The sequence below is a fragment of the Gigantopelta aegis genome, chromosome 4, assembly GCF_016097555.1.
Source record: "Gigantopelta aegis isolate Gae_Host chromosome 4, Gae_host_genome, whole genome shotgun sequence".
Classification (NCBI taxonomy): Eukaryota; Metazoa; Mollusca; class Gastropoda; order Neomphalida; family Peltospiridae; genus Gigantopelta; species Gigantopelta aegis.
In genome coordinates, this window is record NC_054702.1 from 51,822,205 (window position 1) to 51,846,109 (window position 23,905).

At 36.3% G+C, this 23,905-nt stretch overlaps 1 protein-coding gene across 1 annotated transcript; it reads right to left on the minus strand.

Moving 5' to 3' along the window:
* Positions 1 to 6,440: 6,440 nt before the first annotated feature.
* Positions 6,441 to 20,945, minus strand: LOC121370707 (ras guanine nucleotide exchange factor P-like). Its single transcript, XM_041496118.1, has 6 exons — positions 20,790 to 20,945; positions 12,880 to 13,163; positions 11,979 to 12,077; positions 11,320 to 11,424; positions 9,071 to 9,205; positions 6,441 to 6,540 (listed from the first exon to the last, which is right to left on the minus strand). The coding sequence occupies exons 1-6, from the start codon at positions 20,879 to 20,881 to the stop codon at positions 6,512 to 6,514; spliced, it is 744 nt and encodes a 247-aa protein (XP_041352052.1). The 5' UTR covers positions 20,882 to 20,945; the 3' UTR covers positions 6,441 to 6,511.
* Positions 20,946 to 23,905: the final 2,960 nt, after the last annotated feature.

Consider the following 23,905-nt stretch of genomic DNA (forward strand, 5'->3'; position numbering starts at 1 on the left):
GACGGTACTTAGAGGGCACCGCAATTCTACATCTTGTCACACATTCCTCACTATCAGGCACAACCTTCTCCACACTCTTATTCATTAATACTCCCTTGTCCATATAATAACCTGACATCAGATCCTCCATCTCACCCTCAGTTAACAATGTAGTGCGAGCTGCCAACAAATTTGGATCAGCCCCCTGCTCTAGGATTAACTCTTGTCTATTACAAGGTAAGTCCCCTCTATCAAACACAACTGGTTCATTTACCCTCTGCGGGAAGTCAACAGGTTCCACCACCTTTAGTTCCTCAGTTGACTTATCTACCATTTTACTGATAACCTCATGCACTCCAATTTCATGGCTCACACACGTATCAGACAAATCACAATTTTCCTCTGGGTCTAGTGCTACCCTTCCGGCCATAGTCCTAGTCATTACACACGCAGGATAACTAATCTCATCAACATCACACTCTTCTAGGTAGTACTAAACCAAATAACTTCCGGCTGGGTCAAAGTTCGAGGTGCACCCAACTTTTGACAGAGAAGTGAACACCACAAGTCCTGTGATTGGTTATAAATGTGAGTGTGTTGGTTGTAAAAAATAATAATTTCATCTGGGTAAAAAAAATGTGCAATTTTATTTCATCTAGTACCAATGTGTCAAGTAGCCTTGTGCTTGAAACATGTATGGGGTACCTGTAAAAAAAAGTACTCGAATTTTGTGCGAAACTAGGGTAGTCATAGACGCTACCCGTTATCTCAGAAACGAGCAGCTTGACCCCCATTTTTTTCTGATTCACTTTAAGTGTAAGAGGTGGTAGTATTTATATCCGTAGCGTTTATGTCGGTTGATACGTTGCAGGTAGGAGTTTTAGCCACATATGTTACTATTGTCGTCTATGGGATTTGATTTGGTAGTATACACCAAATAGCACATATTCAGTGCATAATAAAAAATATTATGATTTTGTCATTTTATTTAATTAAACTATACTGGTTGATTAATTAGCCATCACTCGATCATGCAAGTTCACAATGACCTTGACCTTGACAATAATCTCTGTACATGGCTCTGAATGGAGTTTGAATCAAAGTTAGCACTGAAGAAAAGTTGGTTTTGGCCTATAATTCATACTGTAAAGATTTCAATAATTTCTTTTTACATGGTATTTGACTTGCCATATACAACTGCTCTTAAATATGGTATTATATATAGGCAACCTGAACTAAGATTTTAATAGCAATTTATTTTTATATTAAAAATAGCATGTGCCAATAGTGGGTTAATGTCTTTAGTTTCCATTAACATTGTTAATTTTTTATGTATGAAATTCTGAAAACTCTAATTTGTAAAGAAATGGATTTTTATTGTCATTTTGACATATTTATAGGGTGCTAAGTTATATTTTAGACAATTTGTAGTTTTATGCAAAATTTAAAGTAAATTTGAAGAAAAACTTTACCAAAAACATAATTAAATTTGTTGTCACTATTGTGCCTTCTGTTCTTATTTGTACATAACAATAAGGTTGTTAAACATATACTTAGATCTCCAGATCATTTTTTTTTTTAATAATCACTTAGTTAGCTCTCATGAAAAGCATTTTGAGTTTATACTAGATTCAGAACCAATTTTTTTCAGATTTGATTATCTGCCTTGGATTAAGTTGATAATTTATTTTATTGTTAAAGCTGTATTACCTAATGTTACTAGCTAAATAAAATGCTGGATTACAGATTGTAGGAATACATCTAATGTACATATTGTATTCATCCGGATTAGAAAATAATGCAAGAAAATTGATGTTCAGGTAATTTTGTCATTTAAAAATAGTTTTTTTCAGTAATTAATCAAAAATAAATGAGTTAAAGCTGCATGATTATTCCAGATATCACAACTATTAAAACCTCCAACTACAGTAGGCTATAAATAAAATATAGTCAGGAATATTGGTGGCTGCCAATAGTTTTGATGGTTCATTATGAAAATCAGCATGGCCGATGGATTTGAAATTCCCACACCTGGTAACTTGAAGACACCCACACCCAGCATACAGGATTTCCTCCCAACACTAATGTTCAGGACATTAAGTCATTACTTCATACAGGTACAGTCATGTTTGTGTTTCCTTCCTCAGACAGTGTATTTTTTTAATACTGATATTTCTTTGCTGTGCCTGTTAAGGTCTTCATAATCTAGGGGTCAATCAAGTGCATGTGTTTTAATGGAATTCTTTAAAGGGGTAGAGGTACTCTGACTATCTCTGTTGTCTCTACATATATACCTGAGTACACACACCCAACTGAAAGTAAATATCTTCAGGAGTTTTATTTTAAAACATTTTATTGTTTAATATGACATATTGCATTTGTACAAAACTATATGCAATATATATGCTTTTTGAGGTGTACATTATATTAGGTTGCACTGTAGAAACAACAGTTTCAGTGAGGTTGTCAGTTTATGTCAGAATACACCAGATCCTGGTTGTCATAAAGACACATAGCTGGACACTTTTTGAAAAATGTATGTTATCAGTATAGGTAGTACTAAACCAAATAACTTCCGGCTGGGTCAAAGTTCGAGGTGCACACAACTTTTGACAGAGAAGTGAACACCACAAGTCCTGTGATTGGTTATAAATGTGAGTGTGTTGGTTGTAAAAAATAATAATTTCATCTGGGTAAAAAAAATGTGCAATTTTATTTCATCTAGTACCAGTGTGTCAAGTAGCCTTGTGCTTGAAACATGTATGGGGTACCTGTAAAAAAAAGTACTCGAATTTTGTGCGAAACTAGGGTAGTCATAGACGCTACCCGTTATCTCAGAAACGAGCAGCTTGACCCCCATTTTTTTCTGATTCACTTTAAGTGTAAGAGGTGGTAGTATTTATATCCGTGGCGTTTATGTCGGTTGATACGTTGCAGGTAGGAGTTTTAGCCACATATGTTACTATTGTCGTCTATGGGATTTGATTTGGTAGTATACACCCTCTATGGGTAAAGGGCTGTCTTCAATTAACAACTGGTCACCTTGCGGCTGGCAACACTGACTAGTCAAATCGTTACCCAACAAAACTCCTATGTTTTCAAAAGGCAAGTCCTTCACAACACCCATAACGACTGGTCCCGTCACAAACTTCGAACACAAGAAAACCTTATGTAACCGGACAACCATATTTTCTCCAGTAACCGAGGTTACGGCCAAACTACGTCCTGTATCTGAATTTTCAATACCAGCTAAACAATCTGACGTTATAAGCGACTGGCTACACCCTGTGTCCCGATAGATTGATATTGCCTTAGGACTCAACTCTTGTTTCACATCACAAACCATACCAGTGGACACATACGGGTTTACTTTCTCTGCCATGGGACTAACCATTAACTCTCTCGCTAACGGAGCTGACCTCACTAAACCGACCACTTGCGCATTATCGCGTTTCCTTTTAAAACAGTCCCCGACAAGATGGTTATCCTTTTTACAGTAACTGCAATGTGGACGAAAAGTTCGTGCATTGGCTGATAATGCAGGCTTATCCTTACTTTGCCCACCAGGTGCATTCCTTGCCTGACTAGCTGACCAACTAGATGACTCTCCCCGATAGTTACTTTCCCGGGAAAAACCTGGCTGAAATTTCTTCTTATCACCCTGTTGTATAGAGCTACCCTGTACTGCCTGAGCTTTGTAATCATCTGCCACTATGCCTGCCTCCTCTATTTTTTTGATATCACGATCCTCTAAATGAATACGTAAGCTAACTGGTAATCCATTTTTAATGTCCTGTAAGATCAACAATTCCCGTAACTCGGTATATGACCCTACCTGATGAGAAACCACCCATTTATCAAACAACCCTGCTTTCTTAGCCACAAACTCACTATAAGACTGACCCTGCGTTTTTTTCAAATCGCTATACCGTAAACAATAATCCTCAGGTCGTAACTCATAAGCCCTCAACACTGCAGACTTAACTAGGTCGTACTGACTTGCTCGCTCATCACTCATTGAATTATAAGCTACGCTAGCCTTCCCCTTAAACTTAGACACGGCTAACAATGTCCACTTAGACTGCGGTCAATTTAGCTGCTTAGCGGCCCGTTCAAAAAGGTGGAAGAACATATCTACCTCCTGGTCGTCAAATACAGGCACTGATCTATAAGCCTCCGATATGTTAAACCCATTTCCTGCCTCCTGTCTAACTTCTTCAGTATTCAACTTTAACTCATGTTCCACTTTTAATTTTGCTAACTCTATCCCTATCTCTCTCTTCTCTCTCTCTCTCTCTCTCTCTCTCTCTCTCTCTCTCCTCTCTCTCTCTCTCTCTCTCTTCTCTCTCTCTCTCTCTCTCTCTCTCTCTCTCTCTCTCTCTCTCTCTCTCTCTCTCTCTCTCTCCCTATCTCTCTCTCTCTCTCTCTCTCTCTCTCTCTCTCTCTCTCTCTCTCTCTCTCTCTCTCTCTATCTCTCTTATCTCTCTCTTCTCTATCTCTCTCTTCCTTTTCTCTATGTCTATTTTCTTTTCTCTATCCCTCTCTTCTCTTTCTCTCTCTCTCTCTCTCTCTCTCTCTCTCTCTCTCTCTCTCTCTCTCTCTCTCTCTCTCTCTCTCTCTCTCTCTCTCTCTCTCTCTCTCTCTCTATCCCGCTCTTCTCTTTCTCTCTCTCTCTCTATCTAATGCACGTTCTTCTCTTTCGTACTCAAGCTTTTTAAAAGCTAATTGTTGTTCCATACTCAACTCATTTATTTCTATCTCTGGAACAATCTCACTTTCTTCCATAACAGGACTATCACCAAAAACTTCCTGGATAATAATTGTCCTTATATCTCCTAATGTTTTAGCTGATGTTAAATCAATTTCTAGCTCACTCGCGATTTCAACTAATTCGGCCTTACGTGCTCGCTTAATCTCCACTACACTGAGCGTAGGCCTATCCAGCAAATTCTTATCCATGTTTAGGTATGACGCACTTATTATTATTTTCTAGTGAACAACGTTGCTACTTCTAGTTAATTTGTAAAAATAATTTATAAAGCCCCCATTTACAAACAATACTTTTTAAATATGCATGTCCCGTTTCAGATCCGGGACGAGCACCCCAATTTTTACTCCTGTCACGGGGATCCTATAATACCCGTAACTGAATAAAACACGATTATCCAAATATCTCTTCTAACTGTATATCTATTAGATCTCTCTGTATCGGGCAGTCTAATACCCGAGTGGCTCGGCTCTAGGTATGATCAGAGATAAGATCTTATATAAATATATATATGTAGCACGTTTAGTTCACTAGAAAACACAACAAAACACAATACACTTTGGAATCTGTATTAACCTACGCTGACAAATGTACTTGCCGCAGTAGTTAATTAACAACAACAATATAATAACAACCCAGAACTAATCACTTAATTAGTTAATCACTAGGTGTCTAGTTTACACAATATTCCAATCACTTCACGGTGATACAATCAACACGCGTGTGATAATTGAAAAACGCTGCCAGGGGAACTTAATTAAACCGCCCAATTATTCAAATAAGTATATACCAGTGTTCCTTATAAGCTAAGAAGAACATTTAATACACTTTAGGTCATTAAAATGTTTGATGTTTACCAGGAAAGAGATACAAATTAGCATTGTAAAATGTATATAAAATGTTTGTCTTAATTTAATTTGACATCTAAAATATTTGTGCCAATTGGATGGGAGACAAGCAAACAAATTTTGTCTGTCTGTCTTCTTTTCTTTCTTTCTTTGTTATTTTTATTCATTCATTTTATTTATTTATTTATTTTGTGTATGTATTAATATAAACAGTACATAATAGTATAAACAGACAATAGTAATACACTTCAGGCGCGAATCCAGGATTTTTTAATAGAGGGGTTCCAAAAGCCGTTCTTGTTTTTGAAAATAGAATTTAAAGGTCCTTGACAGATGGTGTATTCTGTAATATATACTCTTCAATAAAAAATGTGGAACCTGAAATATTAAAACATACGTTTTGACCACAGACATCCTAGTAAAGAACGTCCAGGTCTGTTTATCAACACACCGAAACACATTCCATAGTTTACACATGCATCACGCAAACAGCAACCATTTTGAAGAACAAAGTACATTTTAGAGAGACAGGACAGAACATACCGGTGCCCTTTGATATACGCGACTTTAGACATCAGTTGGAATGGGAAACAAAATTAATCTCCCGATGTCAGTTCCCCCCCCCCCCCCCCCCCCCCCCCCCCCAAATACACACATACGTGCACACACACTGGTATGCCTACAAATGTTCATTTTGTGGAGTGGACCCATTCATAAAACAAATCCAGTTTCCCCATCAGACTTAAACGAACGATTAATTTCTCGTATCTGATTTCTATCAGTCATATAATGTCAAATGCTGCACGCAAAACCAAATAGAAGACAAATTAATGAAACTCAAGTAATGCTGTTATTATTATTTTTATTTGTTTCGCTTGTTTCTCCAAGATCTTTCATAAGGAGCACAATGCGAGTTTTACGACGACTGGCTGAAAAGCGTATGTCCTGCAAAGATAAAACAGATATAATAAATAAAATTATAAATTCATTGAAATCATCACTAAAGCACACTGATTTAGTAACAATCGGCTTTTGGATGTCCAAACATTTGATAATTCTAACATACAGACTTAAGGTTTTCCATTAGCAACAACGGATATTTTATAAGCACTTACCCATAGACAGGACAGCACATATAACGGGCTTTGATATACCAGTCGTGGGGCACTGGATGGGATGGCGGAAAACAATCAGAGAATGGGTCCAGCGAGGGGGTTTGATCCTACGATCCAAATACCTCAGGAGACCTTTTTTGGACTGAGCTAGTCAGCCCATGAAATCATGAGCAGCATTTAATTTGGTATTTCAGAAAGGATACAAATACAATGTGTAAGCGGCGGGATGTAGCCCAGTGATAAAGCGCCTGCTTGATACGCGATCGGTTTGGGATCGATCCCTGTCGGTGGACACATTGGGCTATTTCTGGTTCCAGCCAGTACACCACGATTGGTATATCAAAGGCCGTGGTATATGCTACCCTGTCTGCATTCCCTATCTGGAGCTCGACGCGGTAAGACGTGTTTGTTTCACTTGTGCATACTGCACGTGCTTTCGTGTGCTCGACTTGGGAATCCTTCATTTTGTTCTTGTTTTTGTCAGAGAAATGGAGTTTTTTACTGGGATGTATGCGGCTATTGGAACTGATTGAACGCTGGAACGCGTCTCGTTTCGACAGCCTGACCACCAGGTTGGATTCTTTTTTTAGCGAGATTCCTTGCCTCCATGTCATTTCTCCGGCTGACTATGTAGACTTGTTTCTCCGTGACTCGTATGGTATATGAACGCCACGGTTGTTCGGGTTTAGTCTCAACATATCCGAGCCTGTCCTAGCAGCACTGGAAGATTGACTCTAAGAAGAAATAGGAAGCGGGGTCGGCCCCTACTACTCTTTTCTAGACTTTACTTTGTTTTATATTGATACCATCTCGTATCCTCCGGAGTCGGGCCCGTCCGCACCACTATATCAACCCATGACGACTGGACTATACAGTAGTCTGATACTCTTTCTCGTTCACACGGATCCGGCTTCTCAAGATCTGTATTTCAGCACAGCACTACACCTTCAATGTCTAAAGACTTTCAATCTAGGGGTTTTCTTGACGGGATGCAACCCATCTCGTCCCTACAAGCTGTGCACCCTAACGGCCCTAACGAAGCCACTCACGTGGACATATCGATTGGACTTTAAACTTTTAGACCTTCGTTCAAATTTTTATGTCGAAATTACTTCTTTCTTTTTTTAAATATTAAATAGTCCGATCTTCTCTTCTTTCTCTTATTTATTTTTGAACTGTCCTAAAATGCTCTAAATAATATGAATATTCGGCCGAGCAGTCAATTCTTTTTATTTTTGGCTTGTAACTTTTTATCTATTTTTTTAAATTCTATTAAGGTTTTTTTACTAATTGCTATTTTTAAAATTCTGCCCATTTTCATCTACCCCCCCCCCCCCCCCTCCCCATCCCGAGTCAGACCACAATCTTATCGGAGGTCGGACTCTGGATGGGCGAAACCCTAGTAGTACATGAGCACGTTAAACTAAATCTATCCATCTATCCTGTCAATGGGATGGTGCATATAAAACATACCTTGCTACTAATGGAAACGTGCCGGGTTTCCTCTCTAAGAGTGTATGTCAAAATTACGAAACGTTTGACATTCAATAGCCAATGATTAATAAATCAGTGTGCTCTAATGGTGTCGTTAAACAAAACAAACTTTGTTTCAGACTGAGCTACACAACACCCTTGTAATCAAACGTATGTTAGTAGCATTTATTTTGGTATTTAACAAAGGATACAATGTATCTTAAAAAAAAAAAAAAAAAAATTGAATTCCCATCCCTCCCACTTAAACCCCTGCCCACCCGCCTGTGAATCTGCTGCTGCTACTGTGACGTATTTTGACTAATGGACTTTTAACGACTGTCCTGGGTGTAAGTTCTTACGTGAGCCAGTTTTATACGTTTCATACAACGGAACAAAAAGTTATATGAAAAAAACAAATGTAAAATAAAATATGAGCTATTTCAAACATTAAGATTTATAAAGCGACTGGTACTCACAAACAAGAAAATATATTTAATTAGTAATTGTGGTCGTTCAAAGGCCTGTATTGTTTGGAAGCATTTTAACACTGGCAGCAGACTCAAGTCGCTCTCATGAATAAAACTAGCCATTTACTTAACAAAACTAGTTATTTACGGAGCAAAGCGAATTATCTACTGAACACAACTATCTATTTACTTAACAAAACTAGTTATTTATTGAACAAAAGTAGCTATTTACTGAACAAAATTAGTTATTTACTAAGACAAACTGGTAATTTACAAAACAAAACTAGCCATTAACTGAACAAAACTAGTTATTTACTAAGCAAATAAACTTAATTACTTAGCAAAACAACTCATTTACTTAGCAAAATTAGTTATATACTGACTGAAACTAGTTATTTACTTATCAAACTAGTTACTTACTTAGGTAAACTCGTCGACAAAGCCGCTGGCAATCGTCGCCATCACGATCGTTGCAGAATCCTACTACTGCCAGGATAATATTTCTTCGTAGGAACTCCCCACAGAAACTTTGGTCACTATTTCTACACCTCCGTTCTGAAACGTGAAATTAAAGTTAAAGTTTGTTTTGTTTAACGACACCACTAGAGCACAATAATTGAATAATCATCGGCTATTGTGTGTCAAACATTTCGTAATTCTGACGTATGGTTGTAGAGGAAATCCGCTACATTTTCCCTTTAGCAACAAGGGATTTATGTGCACCATCCCATAGACAGGACAGTACATACCACGTATAGTTAAATTCTGTTGGGATAGAATTTTTCTTGAAAGCTTAACGTAGTGGTGGGTAGGACAACCAGACACACGGTACCGGTGAATATTGTGGCTATTGTTTTAATACAATTAATGCTTAATTATTTTGCGCTTTCCTAAGGAGATCGTTTACTGAACAGCACATTAGTTCATAGTATTGTTTTTGTTTTTCAACTACAGCATACTAATAAAATAAAATAAAATTAAAGTTAAAAATAGTCAAATAACTGTATTTCTAGTGTAGCCATGCTATAAGATGAAACAAGCATTTTGAGAGTACTGCTAAATTTCACCTTGTTATCTCCAGGCATTGCAAAAATCTAGAAAACAAATGTTCACATCTCTTAATCTCAAAGGCCATAACTCCATTAAAAATGGGTAAATCGCAATGAAAGTCTGTTAAAGCATGTGATAAACTTATACACAAAATTTCAGAACGGTAGGGGACTAATAAAAGTAAAAACAAAATAAAACAAAAAAACACCTCAGCATGTACTCTTGTGCCTTACAAAAAATTACGGCTTTTGTTTTGTTTGGGGGTTTTTTTGGGGGGGGGGGGGTTGGGGTTTTTTTGTGTTTGTTTTTTTTTTGGGGGGGGTTGGGGGGGTTGGGGGGCGGCGCTCACAGCTCGTAAGCAGTTTTCTTACACACTAGATGGTGACCAGGGCCTCGTTCCACAAAGCGATGTAATCTTGTGATTACGGGAGACTCTTACGTGCTTACGGTGATCTTAGGCCTAGGATCACTTTGTAAAACGGGGTGCAGGGCCCCGTTCCACGAAAGAATTGTAGCTAAGGTTAATTGTGACCGGCCTCGGTGGCATCGTGGCAGGCCATCGGTCTACAGGCTGGTAGGTACTGGGTTCGGATCCCAGTCGAGGCATGGGATTTTTAATCCAGATACCGACTCCAAACCCTGAGTGAGTGCTCCGCAAGGCTCAGTGGGTAGGTGTAATCCACTTGCACCGACAAGTGATCCATAACTGGTTCAACAAAGGCCATGGTTTGTGCTATCCTGCCTGTGGGAAGCGCAAATAAAAGATCCCTTGCTGCTAATCGGAAGAGTAGCCCATGTAGTGGCGACAGCGAATTTCCTCTTATAATCTGTGTGGTCCTTAACCATATGTCTGACGCCATATAACCGTAAATAAAATGTGTTGAGTGCGTCGTTAAATAAAACATTTCTTTCTTTCTTTCTAAGGTTAATTGTAGTGACCTAAGGTGAGTTTTACAACCGGCACCGTAAACTTTACAGCCGTTCCACGAAGCAACCTTACGGTAGTCGTAAGTGCCCCTTTAATGATTAATACATATATGAAAAGAAGTGCGAATTAGTTAAATAATATATTGGTTACCGACTTTTCGGAACATCTTGGATGTATTTATTGGTATCGGACATCCAAGAAGTAACTTCCAAGAAGTAACTTTGTCAGTTTGTGTGCTAAGCGAAAATTGCCGAATGCATAAGACATGAGAGTTATCTGCCGTATTTTTGTGTAAAGGTCATAGAACGCCGAGTTTCATAAAAGATATTTGGTATATATTAGATATATTTCTACACAATAAGTTAGTAATAACTGTCTTTCTTAGAAAATTATCAAATCATCATCTAACTGCCATTTTACATCTACGTTAGTGGCTTACAACTGCCTCGGACCTATTGTAAATTTCCACAGTAATTTACGATAGTAAGCTACGCCGCGTCGGGAAACGGGCTGGCGATCGTAAACACAAATTAAGGTCGCGATGGTAGGTATTTACGGTATTAATAGTGCTAAAATAGCTTCGTGGAACGGGACCCGGGGGGGGGGGGGGGGGGGAGTATGTATTATCATCTATATAACGGCCACTCATGTGGTATTATCTGTGTATCAGCTAAAGCTATCGTTGTGTTACCTCTACAAGCGTTGCAGGATGTAGCACACGAAGCAGTGTACGCAGTACTTTCACAGAGATATGTGATTCGTTCACGTGCCGCAGACACTGCTTCTCTGAAACAGTCTGGAAGAATATAAGATGGTGATAATGTCACGGTGTATATCGGTAGTCCGTTTGCGTCAAACTGGCATGTAACTTTTAAACTTCTATTAAAACATAGTACATGTATTACGTTTTGAACCAATAACAACCATCGTAACATTTTACAAAAAGTCTCTTGCAAATCAAAAAAGATTTGTAACAAATTACCATCAAATTAGCTATATTAAAGTCTCCTTTTTGATACAAGGATGTACGCAGCAACTACTGGAACAGCCAACGTAAAGTAACTGTACTTTCAGTTCTGCACTTAATCACAGTTACCTGCATGTTGGTTACTAATAAGAGTACAGGTGTAACTGCCAACCTTATCTGTTCCAGAATGTTCGTGTTGCTTTCAGATATTTTTCACAAATATCATACATGTGTATTTTAAGTATTATATTTTGCAGGAGGTAATGTTTACGTTTCGTACCATATCAAAATGAATGGTACCATAAAATTATACTAAAGTTTGTTTTGTTTAACGACACCACTAGAACATATTATAAAATTATACATGCAAAAACGACACTTACTTTTCTCACAGGTGACACCATAGAAGTTAGGCCTGCATGTGCACTCACATTCGTCGGAGTCTAAAACACCACTGTGTTCACAGCATAAGTCACATTGATCTAAATCGAGAATCATACACTTGTTACCGACTAAGAACAAGTTTGTATTCCAAAGAGACTAACTCACGTTTGTTCTACCATTAGATAGCTTTGTCCTCGCTAAATCAAGGTCATAATCCCTCCCGATCACCACCTTCCCTTCTTGTCAAACCCATTTTGTGAAGTACCAGAGTCGGATCTAGTGGGTCCCATTATATTATATATTAATTGTAAAAACATTTTTTACGATCCCTCTCCAAATCTCCCCCAAAGTTCCCTTAACATTCCGCCTCATGTCAATGGGGCCCCCCTAAATGGATTTTCTGAATCCGCCACTGACTACTACAATTTTGTGCATATAACTATGGACACCCTATATAGAGTTGACTGATAACATGGAAAAACACACTAAAATATTGTTTTAGACCGACATTTTTGATGCCATGACTTTCTGATTTTCAACGTAAGTTTGAATGAATGAATGAATGTTTAACGACAGCCCAGCACGAAAAATACATCGGCTATTGGGTGTCAAACTATGGTAATGCAAATAAATAAAGTGATGATCAACATCAATATAAAAATTCAAGACAAACAAAAACAGTGTAAAGAACTGTGCAAAAACACAAATATCATAGAATTTTACAGATACTGAATTTTACTCAAAACTTCAATTTTGTGCTGTATTGGCCATTCTCAAAGAGAATGTTACACCCCTGCACCAACGTAAGTTTTCTAATGGTTAAAGTTGAAGTTATATTTTGTTTTTGACATGTGAAGTTTTTAAGTAGGTTTTATTTTCACATGTGATTTATTTTTTTACCTGTCGTCGTCGTAGTTGGTATTATCGTAGTTGGCATTGTCGTTGTTGGTATTATCGTAGTTGGCATTGTCGTAGTTGGCATTGTCATTGTTCGTGTCGTCATTGTTGGTGTCGTCGTAGTTGGGTTGTTGTGGTTGGCGTCGTCGTAGTTGGTGTTGTGGTTGGTGTTGTCGTAGTTGGTGTTGTGGTTGGCGTCGTCGTAGTTGGTGTTGTGGTTGTTGTTGTAGTAGTTGGTGTCGTCGTTGGAGTCTTCGTAGTTGGTATTGTCATAAATGGCATTGTCGCTGTTGTTATGCAATACACAGAAACATATAAAATACCAGGTCAGCTATTATTAATCGATTTTGAAAAGGCGTTTAATTCCTTATCCTGGAAATTTATTCAAAAAACTCTAGACATTTTTAATTTTAAGTGTTCAATAAAGACCTGGATACAAACACTGTATACAAACACTGTAATTCAAAATGGACATGTATCAGAAAGTTTTAAGTTATACAGAGGCTGCAGACAAGGCGATCTGTTATCGCCCTACTTTTTTATAATATGTGCAGAAATACTTACCAGTTTAATACGCAATAACAAGAATATTAAGTGAATTTATATTGATGGAGAAGAATATCTTATTTCGCAGTATGCAGATGATTATTCTGGATGGATCGCTCGAGTCAGTGTACGGCACACTTACTACTCTAGACTGCTTTGTAAAAATGTCAGGTTTGAAGCTAAATTATTCTAATTCAAAGACAATATGGATTGGCAGAAAAAAGTTCTCAAATGAAGTCTTTCATCATACTAGATGGAAATTAGAATGGGGCTCAACTACGTTTACTTTATTAGGAATTCGCTTCTCTTTAAATTTAAAAGATATAGTTGAAGATAACTTTGAACCAAAAGTATTAGAAATGGAAAGTACAATGGAAAGTACAATGAAAATCTGGAGTGCACAAAAATGTACGTTATTAGGCAGACTCACTGTTTTAAAAACATTAATAATACCTAAAATAATAAATTTACTAATCTCATTACCAACTCCAATCTGAACAACTAGTCCAAAAGTTAAATAAAAGATTTTATAGTTTTATATGGGAAAATAAACCAGAAAAAATAAAACGTGAAACTATAATTCAAGATTATCAAAACGGAGGATTAAGAATAATTAATATTTCAATCTATATAACAGCTTTAAAATCAACATGAATAAGAAGACTACTTACAAATGATTCAAAATGGATATATCTTTTTTCATCTATTACAAAGGTATCAATACATGATTTAATTATATATGGGAATCAGTTTGTTAGCAAGAAAATGCAATATAAATTATCCTTTTTGGAAAGATGTTCTTAAAGTTACATTCTCTGGTTATCATATTATAACATCATGTACAAATATGAAATACAAGCTCAAATGCACGTTTAAAAAACTCGTGTGTGTTCGCTATGAACGGAGATCGTCAAAAGTATACGCTCGATTCGTCGCCTCTGCCGCCACAGCCTGTTGTCAGTTTCAGTTAACACGTGCGTTTGCCGATTTCAAATTGTAGGGTTCGTCTCAAAAAATTAAAAGAGAAATCTTGCGCTGTAGGAAGAACGTTCGGTTAAGGATACGGTACCAAAGTATTTCGTTAAAACCGGTTTGATCTTGACAATCGTACCTTCCTATTTCAGAATTAATATTTTATAAAGTGTTATAAAGTTTAGTTTGTATACTAGTAACACAGTAATCATGTATATATTATTTAATAAAATATACTAAAGTAGACAATGAACGTTTTCACTTCTTAATTTTACGTGTTAAAATCGACAAATTCAAATAAATATTCTTTCGTTTGGAAAGGGTAAAGTTGGGGGGGGGGGGGGCAGGGTGTTTAACGACATCAAAGTTAGAGCATATTGATTTAATAATCATCCGACGCCATTCAACCGTAAATAAAATGTGTTGAGTGTGTAGTTAAATAAAACATATCCTATCCTTCCTTCCATCTGCTGTTGGATGTCTAACATTTGGTAATTTTGACATATAATCCTTAGAGAGGAATCGGGTGCATGTGCAGGGGGAGGGTATTGGAGGTCAAAATCCTTACTTGCCCAAGCTTAAAACAAAATTGAAATGTATTTTCTGGGGGAGCATGGCCCCATATAAACTTCGCTCAACACAGTCTATAACCCCAACCTCGCTGAAATCCCTGGACTCGCATCTTGGAAACCCGCTACATATTTTTTTTTTAGCCAGGGATCGTTTATATGTACCATCCCACAGACAGGATATCACATACCATGGTCTTTTATATACCCGCCGATGGGGATCGATCCTAGACTGACCGCGCATTTCCAAAAAAAACATTTCCTTCCTCCCGTCTAACTTCTTCAGTATTCAACTTTAACTCATGTTCCACTTTTAATTTTGCTATCTGGAATTCTCTATCCCTATCTCTCTCTTCTCTACTTCTATCTTCTTTTTCTCTATCCCTCTCTTCTCTCTCTCTCTCTCTCTCTCTCTCTCTCTCTCTCTCTCTTCTCTTTCTCTCTCTCTATCCCTCTCTCTCTTTACTCTATCCCTATCTTCCTTTTCTCTATCACTCTCTTCCTTTTCTCTATCCCTCTCTTCTCTTTCGTACTCAAGCTTTTTAAGAGCTAACTGTTGTTCCACACTCAACTCATTTATATCTATCTCTGGAACAATCTCACTTTCTTCCATAACAGGACTATCACCAAAAACTTCCTGGATAATAATTGTCCTTATATCTCCTAATGTTTTAGCTGATGTTAAATCAATTTCCCGCTCACTCGCGATTTCAACTAACTCGGCCTTACGTGCTCGCTTAACCTCCACTACACTGAGCGTAGGCCTATCCAGCAAATTCTTATCCATGTTTAGATATGACGCACTTATTATTAATTAATTTTCTAGTGAACAACGTTGCTACTTCTAGTTAATTTGTAAAAATAATTTATAAAGCCCCCATTTACAAACAATACTTTTTAAATATGCATGTCCCGTTTCAGATCCAGGACGAGCGCCCCAATTTTCACTCCTGTCACAGGGATCCTATAATACCCGTAACTGAATGAAACACGATTATCCAAATATCTCTCCTAACTGTATATCTAATAGATCTCTCTGTAACGGGCAGTTCAAAACCCGCGTGGCTCGTCTAGCTATGATCAGAGATAAGATCTTATATAAAGTATATGTAATATAGCACATTTAGTTCACTAGAAAACACAACAAAAACACAATACACTTTGGAATCTGAATCTATTAGATCTCTCTGCATCGGGCAGTCTAATACCCGAGTGGCTCGGCTCTAGGTATAATCAGAGATAAGATCTTATATAAATATATATATATATATATATATATATATATATATATATATATATATATATATATATATATATATATATATATATATATATATATATAGCACGTTTAGTTCACTAGAAAACACAACAAAACACAATACACTTTGGAATCTGTATTAACACTACGCTGACAAATGTACTTGCCGCAGTAGTTAATTAACAACAACAAATATAACAACCCAGAACTAATCACTTAATTAGTTAATCACTAGGTGTCCAGTTTACACAATATTCTAATCACTTCACCGTGATACAACACACACACGTGTGATAATTGAGAAACGCTGCCAGGGGAACTTAATTAATAAAGGAATTACAACTCTATTCCTAACTGGTTAATTTTTAATTAACCCTTAACTACTCATTCAGTAACCTTGTAATACAGAATTAATACTGGTACATATCACAATAAAGACAATAACCTACAGTTTACCTAGGTCCTCTAGGATGACCGGCTAAGCTTTAATAATTTTAGAACAGTGAAGCCTACAATTTATTTCGTCAGATTACCGGAAACACTGTCTAAATAATATTGGTATAATACAGTATTAAAATATTTAAAGTCACATCAATCACATCAAGGTTATACAACAGAGCAGAAAAATATATTTACCACATTTTTCATTTCAACTTATTTTCGTGCTTATATCCAATTAAGGTTCAAGCACGCTGTCCTTGGCACACACCTCAGCTATCTGGGCTGTCTGTCCAGGACAGTGGGTTAGTTGTTAGTTGGTTAGTGGTTAGTGAGACAGAAGAGGGTGTAGTGGCCTTACACCTACCCATTGAGCCCTTAAGAACTCGCTCTGGGTTGGAGCCGGTACTGGGCTGCGAACCCTGTACCTACCAGCCTGTAGTCCGATGACTTAACCACTACGCCACCGAGGCCGGTATATTTACCACGTCCGGACCGAAGTTATATAGATCGTTCAGTGGACGACGTCCGTTCCCCTGGATACTTCTAATGTTTATCCTCGATATCTCTAAAATCCTATCTATTTATTCAAAAATCTCAGAGACAGCGAATATCGCCTGGGGGCACAACGCGGTACCTCACCTATCATGTGATATTTCCACAACTCCCAGAGTCGGTATTTTCACTTAGATGGCCAGACTTACTGTCACCAGTTCGCTAGCAATACCCCGGTCATAAACCGCACTATCGGAGTTATTACGTAACTACTGGCCACATGGCCTCCACACCTTTTCTAAGTGTGTATTAGGGCGCAGCTCCACCACCGTCGCGCGGGGGTATTACGTAACCAAGCTGCCCACGGCACAACAATTAACATCGCCACAGGCGAAAAATAAGAGCATGTTCCGTCACAAGTAGGATATACAATAGGCATACAGATATGAAGGTGTTTTACTTTACATCAATTTTACGTGACCTGTTGGGGCTGATGAAAACAAATGAATGAACAAAAGTAATTTTAAGATTATATATCAAACAGAGAATGGTACATTGCCCACTTGGTAACGAATTTATTAAAGCAGTTTTTACTGTAGTGAATATGTTTCTCAATCAGGTATCTTTGTTTAACTTCGTTTTGGAAATGAGTAATGTTTAACTGTACATTTTGCACTTTGCATTTATATATAAAATACTTAGCTAACAATAATAATAAATCGAAAATATTATCTGTTTTAGTATTACTTTTACATCCAAATATAACAAGTTCAAATGATAAATTTAGGTTAAATATATGATTACAAGATTTTAATAACCAATTCAAAAAATTGTTCCAAAAAAGCTGAACAACTTTACATTCCCAAAATAGATGTTCTATAGATTCTTGCATTTCATGACAAAAAGTACACATTTCACTGTCAATAAGTTTTAGTTTATAAGCAAACGTGTTGGTAGTCAGTATCCTGTGTAAAATTCTATATTGGAACCATTTTAATTTTATTTCTTGAGTGGTTATAAATGGCTTTAAATAGATAACAGACCAGTTTAGGTTAGAAGTGAAATGAAGTTGCACCGTTTATTATTGTTAGTAGTAGTAGTAGTAGTAGTAGTAGTAGTAGTAGTAGTAGTAGTAGTAGTACAGTCCGTAGGAACCAGGGGTGGGGAGGCACTTCCCCTCCCCAGGACGAAAATGTAAGTGGGGTTTTTTTTTTTGGGGGGGGGGGTTGTACTACTCTATTTAGATAAAGGTAACAATATAGCTTGTGCCCCCCACCCCCACCCCTACTCCAAAGGTTGTATCCACTCTCCAGATATCGTACGACTTGGTAACATTATTGGTTTTAAGGGTTTGTAACGTTTTGTATTGAGATACTTACTTGTCTGAACTTTATTGTTAATGAAAATGTTCGATGAACGACAAGCAAACGACAACAAATTGGATGTTGATTGTGCGAACCGTGCACGAGAAAACAAACCGAACGGAGTTGGAAGCATAACGCAGTTAGGGACGTTGACGATACTGTTATTTCCAAAACACTTTTACTTTTCTTCTTACGTGAAACCAAACAGAAATTATTTACAAAAACATTTGTGTAGGATTTTTCACTCGCCTAAGCGTTTTGAGGTGTGCGATTTTTCACTCGCCATAGTTTTTCAAAAGCCAAGGACTGAATCTGTAATTTTGGTTTGTATCCAACCCTATAGTTCTATGTACTGTTTTATATTGAAACCATAATTATAAGGATGGTTCTTTTAAAATTGAAAATGGTAATCTGAACTAAAATTCACATATTTGTGGAGCAAAAGTGCAGCCCATTTCAGATTATTTTATTTATCAAGTAGGAATTGCTTTATTCCTGTTCAGTACTTGGTATGTTGCTTGACCTCTTATTAAAATATTGTTTTAGTCTTAAAACTGAGGAGGAATATTTTATTGTTCATTGGTATAAATATTGGGTTATCAGTTTTTATGTAAAATAAATGTTTTGATAGCTCTTATTAAAGTGGCATATTTTACTAAAGTTATTTTATATTGTTTTGCTTTACACTCTTCATAGTTCATTCAGTAAATCTTGGACAAAAAAATGCCTTTTTCAATATTGGTTTTGCGCAATACGGGTTTATTATCTTTAATTATTACCCATATGGGCACACATAACCGGGGAAATAAAAATAATAATTTCTCAGTGAGAAATTATGATGCATTGGTCTAACCGGGTATTTGATTGGGTGCTTTAGGGGACTTCGACCTATGGACGGGCACGTACTAAACCAGATGCGACATATATCGACCTTGACCGAGCAATAGCAGTAGTAGTAATTTCTGATCATTACCGGACTACTTGTCAAATATAAACACGATGATACACGAACAAGGTCGCCAACTATTCACCACGCGTCTTCTGACAACACAGCTAAACGTCGACGTATTATTATTGATTCTTCTTCCGATGAAAATTAAAATGTTCATATTCTTCAGACAAACGGTACTTGTTTAGATTCAGCTGTTTTCTCTGTTTAATTGTTGTTTTCCAATGACTATTGTTTGCCGCCAAATAACGATGCAGCGTACTCGACAGATTTGCCCTAAATAACTTGTTGAATGGACATGTACTGTTATCTAAACATTTTAATTGTCATTTCTATATTCGTTTTACAATGTCAATAAAATGTTATTTTTATCAACAATATATTTGTTTTTTAATATGTATAACTTGAAAAATAAATGTATTTTATAAGGAACTACTTTCGAACGCGGATGAAAGTAAATGAGTTCGCACATAGTTTGCGCTTCGTTATAGTTTGTTTCTAAATAATATGCACATAGAACAATTTATGGTGGGGCACAATAAACATCCAAGCTTGGGTAATAAACAGAATATCAAACTCGCTACTATGTATTATCAAGTTTATGTCCCTCGTGACAAAGGAAACTTATTTCACTCGGGACTTAAACTTGATAATACATAGTAGTTCGTTTAATATCCTCTATTTATTTAACCACTATGCCAAATAGTTTTTTCCATTATTTCTTCGTTATTGTATAAAGTTTGTTTTTGTTGAATTTTTATCCAACTTAGTAATTCATTTTACTTCTAAAACACATTCTTGTTTTTTCTAAAGAAAATACGTGTAATCTCCTTTATTCAATATATTTTCTGTTTTTAATCTTGTCATGGCCTGAGATAAAAGTTTTCCATTTTGAAATTAAAGTTTAAAATCGCATCATCATTTTTCTTTTAATGCCTTCATTTTTATACTGTTGTACCAGTATTTCTCCGATCCTTTTCAATTAAGATTTAATTTTTTAAATTTTAAATGTTTGCCCAAATTGATTCAAAAATTTGAAATTATGAACGAAATGGAATGAATGAATTAATGTTTAACGTCATCACAACACATACAAAATACATCGGCTATTGACTATCAATTAAGGTAAATTCAACAATGAAATGGTGAACGAAATGAAGTTAAGTAACAATTTAAAATACATTTAATAATATTAAAATTACCATTTCATTTTGTATTCTCGAAAGAAAAAACAATACATTTTTGAATTATCAATATTAGCAACAAAATTCAAAACAAAAAAAACCCCAGATTTTGAATTGAATATATAAAACTACATTTACCTTCTTCGCCGGTGCATGATGGCAGTACGGCCAAACAGACCAAAACATGCCAGGAGCCAAACACAGCTTGGTAACAAAGTCTTCGAATACATGGTTGCATTAACTTGTATCTCTGTTCTACCTTCAGTTTTATATCGTTAGCTGGACAGGTGGTTATGCAACAGTTGGCGTTCAATTCGATCATAAATGTGAGAAAAAAAACTGGGATTGTAAAATTGTGAGGCTGACGAACGTGGTGCATCCCATTGTGCCTACATCCCACTTTGCCTACAGCCTACTCAGTTATCTAAAACAGAAATCGCAAAACAACACGTTAGTAATTTATATACAAACAAATAAGTAATTTATTTTTAAATGTGAAAGGTGTTGCAAATTTCTCTGGTTGCGAAACGAATATATTATGAAATATGTTTTTAATTTTCTGGTATTGTTCATTTTTAATTAACAGTAGTGTTACATTTCTTTCTTCTGACGCTATCCTTTCTGGCATCTATCTTGATACCATTATGCTCCATTATATGCTAAGAAAAAAACCATAGTGATCAAAAAGGCTCTGTTAATAATTACAGAAAAGGTAACAATAGTATTAATAATAATGGTAATATGTTCTACTGCCTAACACACACAAACAAATAAATAAACAGAGAAAAAGCGAGATGGACAGAGAGATAGATAGACAGACACAAATATAGACAAACATAGTTTTATTTTTTTTATTCCTACACATGTTTAAAGGTGTACCGCTTACACACATTTACAGGTGTGTTCTTAAACATGTTTAAAGGTGCACCGCTTACACACATTTACAGGTGTGTTCTTACACATGTTTAAAGGTGTACCGCTTACACACATTTACAGGTGTGTTCTTACACATGTTTAAAGGTGTACCGCTTAAGCCTAGATCACATTATACGACGCGACTTAACTGGACGGTCGCGTCGCGTCGTGGGCCACGATCGCTGACCAATCGGTCGTGTCTGAAATCCGTTCACACTATACGACGCGACTCAACTCAACTGAAAAAAAAGTCTAAGATGAGTCCAACAAGACACTGGAGAGCTCGGACTGCCGTAGTTGACATGATGATGTTAAAACGACATCGCCTAAAGTTACATGGTACTTGTGAATGGTGTTTTGTTATACCGGTACATTATTGATGCCTGTCCCCAGCGACAATCCATTCACACACGTACCTGTATCTGTTTCAAATCGAAATAATGTACAATTTACATCGTGTGCGAGAGAGAGACAGAGACAGAGAGAGGCGAGGAAGGGGGAGAGAGACAGAGACAGAGAGAGGCGAGGAAGGGGGAGAGAGTCGGTCACGGGCGCCTGAAGTGAGTGGCAGGAATCTGAAAATAATAGGAGGGACATTTGATACATTACTGGCACATCCAATTGTTGGCACCTTCCGACAGGACTAATTTTCTTCTGATCATGCTGACCAGTGAGGTATTTCATTCATGAGGCAATACTTTCAAAAGACTAATATACGATATAATGCAATATACAGAAGTTAATCAAATTCCAGGCTTATTGTTCCTGGTAGATTTTGAAAAGGCTTTTGACTCTGTTTCTTGGTCATTCGTTGAACAAGCACTTGAGTTTTTCAATTTTAAAATGTCAATTAAATCATGGATTAAAACATTTTATAATAACTCAGAATCAAGGATTTTACAAAATGGATTTCTGTCTGAAAGTTTTAAACTAGAAAGAGGTTGTAGACAAGGCGATCCACTTTCCCCCTATATTTTCATAATTTGCGCCGAAATACTAGCTATATTAATAAGAAATTCAAAGGATATCAAAGGTATAACTGTAAACGGGCAAGAATATTTAATATCGCAGTATGCTGATGACACCTCCTTCATTTTAGATGGAACCCACAAATCCCTGGATAGCACTCTAAAAATATTAGACCTGTATGCCAACGTATCTGGATTAAACATAAACTACTCGAAATCAAAAATCATCTGGATAGGCAGTAAAAAATATTCAAAAGATGTTTTTCATCATCCAAAATGGAAGTTAGAATGGGGTGCAGAAACCTTTTCCTTACTAGGAGTATATTTTTCAGTTAATATTGAAGAAATGATTCAAACTAACTTTGAACCGAAGTTAATGGAGATGAAAAGACTGTTAAAACTGTAAAAATTAACTCCACTGGGTCGCGTCGTTGTTATCAAGACCTTAATAATTTCAAAAATAACACATTTATTAATTGCATTACCAAATGTACCAGATCAAGTAACAAAACAAATAACTAAAATGTTTTTTAATTTTATTTGGCAAAACAAACCAGAAAAAGTCAAAAGAGAAGTACTAATGCAAGACTATGTAAATGGAGGCATCAAAACACTAAACATTAGAAATTTTACAACTGCGTTAAAAGCTACTTGGTTAAGAAGACTTCTAATATCAAACTCGAAATGGACACATCTTTTCCAAGCTGTAACAGGTTTAACGACAGCAAATATGATTAAATATGGAGATTATTATATTCAGCTAAAAATAACAACAATTAAAAATAATTTTTGGAAAGATGTGTTACAAAGCTGGCTTACCATTCAACAGAAAGAAACGCCTGATAATAATGAAGATGTAATGAGCCTAAACATTTGGTACAATAGCAAAATTAAAAAAAAAAACCGGCAAACCTTTTATTTATATGAAGTATTTGCAAAAAGGCATAATATTTATTCAAGATCTAATGGACGAAAATGGGACATTAATGAATTACAATACTTTCATAACAAAATATCAAGTACAGTCCAATTTTTTAGAATATGCTTCTTTAATCAGAGCCATTAAACTATATATTTGTAAAACAACAAAATCAAACAATCATAGTTTTAACACTGTTTGCAACCCGATTCTTCCGTTTAAAATAAAACTATTTTTAAAAGATACAAACCTAAGTAAGCAAATATACGCAATATTAAATCGCACTACAATAGTCCCTACGTCCCAAAAAAGATATTCAGTATTGGGGTTTGACTTCACTTCACAAGTATGGGGAAAGTATTATGCTCTACCATTCAAAACTATTAAAGACCCATCTTTATTATGGTTTCAGTATAAAATTTTACACAGGATAATAGCTACAAATATATTTC

Bases quoted from the DNA above. Each gene is read 5' to 3' on its own strand.
- LOC121370707 (XM_041496118.1), bottom strand. From the start codon at position 20,881: ATGTATTCGAAGACTTTGTTACCAAGCTGTGTTTGGCTCCTGGCATGT. The intron at 11,425-11,978 runs GTAAGTGTCGTT...ATATTCTTCCAG, and splicing joins TGGTGTCACCTGTGAGAAAA to ACTGTTTCAGAGAAGCAGTG. The intron at 6,541-9,070 runs GTAAGTAACTAG...TTATCTTTGCAG, and splicing joins TTGTCGACGAGTTTACCTAA to GACATACGCTTTTCAGCCAG.